We start from the raw sequence: 7,979 nt of genomic DNA on the forward strand, positions 1-7,979 counted from the left end.
GACCCTTTCACAGGGGTCGCCTAAGACCATCGGAAAACACATATATAATTACATATTGTTTTTGTGATTAATCACTATGCTTTAATTATGTTCAATTTGTAACAATGAAAATACATCCTGCATATCAGATATTTACATTATGATTCATAACAGTAGCAAAATTACAGTTATGAAGTAGCAACGAAAATAATTTTATGGTTGGGGGTCACCACAACATGAGGAACTGTATTAAAGGGTCACGGCATTAGGAAGCTTGAGAACCACTGAAATAGACTTACAAGTCCAGGAAACACAAAGAATCCCAAACAAAAGAAATCCAAAGAGGACCACACCAAGACACATCATAATTACAATGCCAAGGGCAAAAGACAAAGAGAGAATCTTAAAAGCAGCAAGAGAAAAACAGTTAGTTACCTACAAGGGAGTACCCATATGACTGTTAGCTGATTTCTCAACAGACACTATGCAGGCCAGAAGGGAGTGGCAAAAAATATTCAAAGTGATGAATAGCAAGGACCTAAAGCAAGGTTACTCTACCCAGCAAAGCTATCATTTAGAATTGAAGGTCAGATAAAGAGCTTCACAGACAAGAAAAAGCTAAAGGAGTTATCACCACCAAACCAGTATTATATGAAATGTTGAAGGTTATTCCTTAAGAAGAGGAAGAAGAGGAAAAAGAAAAAGGTAAAGAATATGAACAACTAGATGCCAACAAATACATACCTATCAATAACTGAATCTAAAAATAAACGAATATGGAATAAACAAACAACATAAAGTGATGTACAAAAATAGATTCAGAGACACAGAAGTATCGAACAGATGTCAAACCTCAGAGGGGAGGCAGGGAAAGGGAGGGGGAGAAGAGATCAACCAAAGGACTTATATGCATGCATATAAGCATAACCAATGGATAGAGACAGTAGGGGGGTAAGGGCATGTGCTGGGGAGTGGAGTGGACGGGGAGAGACCAATGGGTGGAAAAGGAGACATATGTAATACTTTAAAACAATAAAGAATTTAAATTTTTAAAAAAAGAAGAAGATTGCAATCATATCAAGCATCTTCTTAGATCACAATGGAATGAAATTAAAATCAACTACAGTAAAAACATCCCAAAACATTCTAACCCAAGGAGGCTAAATAGCATATTATTAAACAATGAATGGGTTACCAATGAGATCAAGAAAGAAATAAAAAACTTTCTGGAAACAAATGAAAATGAAGATATAACAACCCAAATTTATGGGACACAGTTATAGCACTTCTGCGAGGAAGTTCATAGGCCTGGCATTGGCACAAAAACAGGCATATCGATAAATGGAACAGAACAGAGACCCTAGAAATTGAACCAAGCAATTACGCTCTATTAAAATTTGACAAAGTAGGCAAGAAAATACAATGGAGTCAAGACAGTCTCTTCAATAAATGGCATTTGGAAAATTGAACAGATACAAGTGGAAAACTAAAACAAGACCACCAACTTACAGCATACACAAGAATAAATTCAAAATGGATAAAAGATTTACATGTAAGTCGTGAAACCATAAATATCCTAGAAGAAACCACAGGCAGCAAAATCTCAGACATCTCTTGTAGCAATATGTTTACAGATACATCTCCTAGGGAAAGGGAAACTAAGGAGAAAATAAACAAATGAGACTACATCAAAATAAAAAGCTTCTGCACAGCAAAAGAAACCATCAACAAAATGAAAAGGGAGCCCACTGTATGGGAGAACATATTTGGCAATGTCACAACTGATAAAGGGTTAATATCCAAAATATATAAGGAACTCATACAATTTAACAAAAGAAAGATAATCCAATTAAAAAATGGGCAAAGGACCTAAATAGACACTTCTCCAAAGTGGACACACAGAAGGCCAAGAAACATATGACAAAATGCTCAAAGTCACTGATCATCAGAGAGATGCAAATTAAAATGACAACAAGGTATCTCCTCACAACTGTCAGAAAGGCTATCATCAACAAATCAACAAATGACAAGTGCTGGCAACAAAGTGGAGAAAAGGGAACCCTAGTACACTGCTGGTGGGAATGCAGAATTGTGCAGCCATTATGGAAAACAGTATGGAATTTCCTCAAAAATTAAATATGGAACTACCATTTGACCCAGTGATCCCACTTCTGGAAATATATCCTAAAAAACCTGAAACACCAATCAGAAGGAATATATGTACTCCTCTGTTCATAGCAGCACAATTTACAATAGCTAAGATCTGGAAACAGCCCAAGTGCCCATCAGTAGATGAGTGGATAAAAAAGCTGTGGTACCTTTATACCATGGAATACTATGCATCAGTAAAAAAGAAGGATCTCTTACCCTTTGAGATAGCATGGAGGGACCTGAAGAGTATTGTGCTTAGTGAAATAAGCCAGTCAGAGAAAGGTAAGTATCACATAACTCACTCATATGTGGAGTCTAATCAACAAAATAAACTGATGAACTGAGTGGATCCAGAGACATGGAAGCATGGAACAGATTGTAGAATCTCAGAAGGAAGGTAGGGGAGGGTGGGTAGGTGGGAAGTAATCAACCAAAGAACTTATATGCATATATGCATAACTCATGTACACAGACAATAGGGTGGTGAAGGTCTGGGGTGGGAGGTGGGGGCATGCTAGAAGGGGTGAATGAGGGAAAAACGGGACATATGTAATACTTTCAATAATGATTAAAAAAAAAAAAGTAGAGCTCATACCCAGCCACCTTGCTGGATGATGTACTCTGCTGCATAGTCTTCCAGATATGTCACACCAAACTGCAGCAATGTATTCAAAGGTTCTTGACCACGCCTTGTCAACTCCAAAAGCATTTGTTGTAGCAAAACCAGCGGCACCAAAATCTTCAATGTAAAGATGAGAGAATAAAAACACAAAGTTAAATACTTACAATTTATTTTATTAGTTCAAGTACTAGAAAATCATACTCAGGTGTGTCATTATGAAATTTCATTCTTATTACAATAAGGGAAATAAATCATTGACCCCTACTAGAATTTTTGTGAATAATGCATATAGGTTTTATACCTTATAGCAGGGATTTTTAACAGTGTGCACAGTGGTATAAAGCAGAATTTTTAAAACATGAAATATCTGACTATTTAGTCAGAGGCACTCACCTCTTTTCCCTTAGATTGTCAAATGAAAAAATGACCATAGCCAACACAACAATATTCGTCTGGTATGAATGAATCAAAATTATACCTTTTTTTTTGTCAGATCAGCAAAAAAAATGTATTGTTGGTGTGCCACAGAATTTTAGTAATTAATTTATGTGGGCATGAGATTAAAAAGGTTGAAAATTACGGACTTGGGGTTTTAGAAGTAATTATATGAAAATAAGCGGGCCTGTGGGGGGGGGCAACATATGGACAGAAAAATCATTGAAGCATTATTTATAAATAGCAAAAGCCTTGGGACTGGTTAAATATATTAGATTGTTTACTGTCCAATCACCAAGATTTACTTTCAGAGAAATAAGCAAGATACAGGAGATTGTGTAAAATAATAGTACCTTCATTTCTAAATGAATCAGAGAGCTTGGGAAACAGAGCAGGACAGATGGAAGACAGATTTAGTGATCTTAAAGATAGAAATCTAGAAATTACTCAGGTGAAAGGAGAGAACTGATAGGTTTAAGAAAATGAAATAACTCGCTGAGAACTCCTGACTCCATTAGAGAGAGCAATATAACAATAATGCGTATGAGAAGGAGAATGAAAAAGAGAGCCAAATCAACCAAATAATCGATGAGAACGTCCCAAACTGGAAAAAGCTGGAACCTCAAATCTGAGAAACTAACAGAATACCTAATTATCTCAATCCAAAAAAAGCCTTCTCCAAGGCACAGGATATTAAAGATGTCAAAAATTAATGATAAAGAAAGAATCCTCAAGGCAGCCAGGATAAAGAAGATAGTAACCTATAAAGAAAAACCCATTTGCCCAGCCAGTGTGGCTCAGCGGTTGAGCATCAGTTCAGGAACCAAGAGGTCCCTGGTTCAAATCCTGGTCAGGGCACATGGACAGATTGTGGGCTTGATCCCGGGGGGGGAGGGGGTGCATAAGGTAGCCAATTGATGATGCCCTCGGTCATTTATGTTTCTCTCTCTTTTTCCCTCTCCCTCTCCCTCTCCCTCTCTCTAAAAAACAAAAACATATTTTAAACAAAGAAAACCCCATTAGATTATCATCAGATTTTTCAGCAGAAACCCTACAAGCAATGAGAGAGGGGAATCAAATATTCAAATTACTGAAAGAGATAAATCATCAGCCAAGGATAATATATCCAGAAAATTAAACCTTTAGATGTTAAGGAGAAATAAAGGCTTTTCCAGACATACAGAAGCTGAGGAAATTTATCCACACAAGACCTGCATTACAAGAAATGTTGAAAGGAGCTCTTCTACCTAAAACAAAAAGAAAAAAGAACACAAAACTGTAAGATAAACAAATGGACAGAAGCAGGAATTTGCAACTCTATTTCAGAAGAGGATACAAAATTCTTAATTATAACATACAGGTTAAGGGAGGAAAGTATTTAAAAAGAACTGGTGGGCCTGCTGGTGTGGCTCAATGGTTTGTGGAGGGTCAACCCATTAACAGGAGGTCATGGTTTGATTCCTGGTTACAGCATATGCCCAGGTTGTAGTTTTGATCCCCAGTAGGGGGCGTGCAGGGGTCAGCCAATCAATGATTTTCATCATTGATGTTTCTATCCCCCCCTCCCTTCCTCTCCTGAAATCGATAAAAACATATTTTTTAAAAATGTTTTAATTGGTGGGGTAGGTAAATGTACTTGCCTCCTTCCATGACCACATCAAAAAAAAAAACCAACTAGATTATAATAAACAACCATCCCTGAGAAGCATCTGAAAAATAGATAAAAAGAACTCCTATAACTAAGGATATAAAGAAGAACCCACATCAATACAGGTGGGAGGGGAGAACACACGAAATGGACTGGTTCCATACTCATGTGTGGCAGTCAAGAATTGGGAAGACTGTTCCCCTGGCTGGCAGCACAGAGGCTGCACGATGCCCAGAGTTACTGTAAAAGACGTGAACCAGCAGGAGTTCGTTAAGAGCTCTGGCAGCCTTCCTCAAAAAGTCCGGGAAGCTGAAAGTCCCTGAATGGGTGGACACTGTCAAGCTGGCCAAGCATAACGAGCTTGCTCCCTACAACGACAATTGGTTCTATACACGAGCTGCTTCCATAGCACAGCACCTGTACCTTCGGGAAGGAGCTGGGTTGGCTCCATGACCAAGATCTATGGAGGATGACAGAGAAATGGTGTCATGCCCAGCCACTTTAGCAGAGGCTCTAAGTGTGTGGCCCGCAGGGTCCTCCAAGTCCTGGAGGGGCTGAAAATGATGAAAAGGGATCAGGACGGGGGCCGCAAATTGACACCTCAGAGACAGAGATCTGGACAGAATCGCAGGGCAGGTGGCAGCTGCCAACAAGAAGTATTAGAACAAATGCTGGGTTAATAAATTGCCTCATTCGTAAAAAAAAAAAAAAAAAATTGGGAAGGATATCTTGGCATCCTCGCATATCTGGCTGTAAAAACCAACACAGATTGTGGCCGAAGAAGGAGGACTGCTGGAGATTCAGGCATTACTCTAAAAGATTCTACACACACACTCACTTGTTCACAAATACTTTCACTAAGCTCCAGAGAAAGGACAGGAGCTCAAATCTCCAGGGACATATGGGGATGAACTAAATTGTCTGACTTCTGGGTGAGGCCTGGAAGGAGAGAAGTGCTGGCAAGGGCCATTGTTTCATTGTTGAGCCCTCCTCCCACCCAGAGGGCAGCCAGGCACCATTGTTCCTTTGTTGAACCTTCTTCCCCCTATACAGCCGGTGCAATCCAGTGCCAAATCTGACACTCCATGAAACTGTCTAACACCACTCCTCCATCCTGCTGACTCCTTGAGACCCCCACTCCACCCAACTCACACACAGGCCTGAATCTCTTTCAATAGCTGTTCTCACAAAGAGCCAGCTTCAACCCATACTACATGTGGACTTTCCAAAAATCTCTCAAAAGTCCACAATCCTCAAAAAAATAGAGGATGGCCTCAGCACGCCCTGTACCTCTTGCTAAGTAGTCCCAAGCCCAACACTAGTGGCAGCTGGCCTAGGTTTTCAGTATAGCCTCTCCCAGGTGCCTCCAAGGCCAGCACAGGCAGCTATCAACTGCAGCTCACTTTGTAGCTCCTATCAGGTGGCCCGGAGCTAGGCACAGGCAGTAGCTCAGATGGTCCTCCACCAGAGCCCCACCCAGGAGGCCCCAGAGCCAATACACCCACTGGCTGGATTCAGACCACACCAGAGCACCACCCAATTAGCTCCACAAATGGCACACCCAAAGGGTGGAATCAACAGGCATCAGAGCCCTGCTAAAGCTAATCTCCCTCTGTAAGGTCAGCACCTGGATAAGAGCCCATCCTCTGTAGTCATGGACAGTCCTCAAAGGAGTCTCTAATACTGGGCCCCACAGGATACCTACTATGTAATAATAAGACTGAAAGATGTAGCAGATCTACCTTATATAAAGAAACAAACACAAGAAGGCAAGTAAAAAGAGGAAACAAAGAAACATGGTTCTCTCTCTCTGCCTCTCCCCCTCCCTTCCACTCTCTCTAAAAATGAATGGGAAAATATCCTTGGGTGAAGATTAACAACAACAACAAAAACAAAAACAATCTTATAGACATAGAGAACAAACTAAGGTTGCCAGATAGGAGTGGGGTTAGGAAGCTGGGTAAAAAGGGGGAAGGGATTAAGTACAAACTGACAGTTACAAATTTTCATAAAGATGGAAAGTACAGAATAGAGAATATAGTCAATAGTATTATAATACCTATGTATGATTCAGGTAGCTACTACTAGAGTTATCAGGGGGATCACTTCATAAGTTACATAAATGTCTAACCCTCTGTGCTCTCCACCTGTAACGATAAAATATTAAATGTCAACTGCAATTGAAAAATTTTAAAAATATATTTCAAAAGACAGTAACTTCTGAAATTTGGAAATGAACATAAAAAAGGTATAATTTGTGACAACAAAAACAAATGGGAGTGAAAAAGGTAATGAACTTACACAGGTGAATAAAGATAAGACACAGTTAGAAGAAACAGGACTATTATATGCATGAATCTCCTTTTACATAAATCTAATGGTCACCACAAAATAAAAATCCAGAATTGAGGCATGTAGCACAAAAAATAAGGAAATGGAGAAAAAATCATAGGAACAACCAAACTAAAATAGCAGGGGGAAAAAGGAAAAATAAACAGTGGAAACACAGAGCAACCTGAAAACTAAAGGTAAAATAGATGTAAATGCTAAATATAAATGGACTGAATTAACCAATCAAAAGGCAAAGATTAGCAGGATGGGTTACAAAATATCACCCAGCTATATGTTGCCTTCAGGAAACTCACCTCAGCTATAAAAACAAACAGACTCAAAGCAAAGGAGTGGAAGACAATACTCTAAACAAATGGAATCCAGAGAAAAGTTGGTATAGCCATACTTATATCAGAAAAAAACAGATTTCAAGAGACAAAAATGTACATAAAGGGGCCAATTCATCAAGAATACATAGCACTTAATAAATGCCCCCAACTTGTGAGCACCAAAATATATAAAGCCATTACTAATAGACCTAAAGGGAGAAACTAAAACAACAACAATTATATTAGGGGACCTGAATACCCCACTGACAGCAATCCTGTATAATAAAGATGTAATATGCAAATGGTCATTATGCCATGAAACATAACAACCGACCGCGTAACGACTGGATCACGGATCAGCAGGAGGGTGGGGCAGCGAGCTACAAGCGGGTGGCAGAGAGTTACAGACAGGAGGACGGCAAGAGTGACTGGCTACAAGCGGGCGGCAGAGAGGTACAGGAGGGGGCAGGGCAGCAAGCTATGA

General features: G+C 39.6%; 1 protein-coding gene and 1 pseudogene across 10 annotated transcripts in view; one reads left to right on the forward strand and one right to left on the reverse strand.

Moving 5' to 3' along the window:
- The window catches only part of BCL2L13 (BCL2-like 13 (apoptosis facilitator)), a 212,771-nt gene that overhangs the window by 101,929 nt on the left and 102,863 nt on the right, over positions 1–7,979 (reverse strand). For 5 of the 10 annotated variants that reach the window (XM_005882183.2, XM_005882187.2, XM_005882178.2 and 2 more), the window contains one exon: positions 2,726–2,869. In XM_005882183.2, coding sequence (XP_005882245.1) covers positions 2,726–2,869 — 144 coding nt within the window. Of the gene's footprint in view, positions 1–2,725; positions 2,870–4,327; positions 4,435–6,931; positions 6,983–7,979 lie in introns of those variants that run through there. The other 5 variants (XM_005882182.2, XM_014529913.1, XM_014529915.1 and 2 more) reach the window with 5 other exon arrangements.
- Positions 5,038–5,534, forward strand: LOC102238641 (annotated as a pseudogene).

The sequence above is a fragment of the Myotis brandtii genome, unplaced genomic scaffold, assembly GCF_000412655.1.
Source record: "Myotis brandtii unplaced genomic scaffold, ASM41265v1 scaffold7, whole genome shotgun sequence".
Classification (NCBI taxonomy): domain Eukaryota; kingdom Metazoa; phylum Chordata; class Mammalia; order Chiroptera; family Vespertilionidae; genus Myotis; species Myotis brandtii.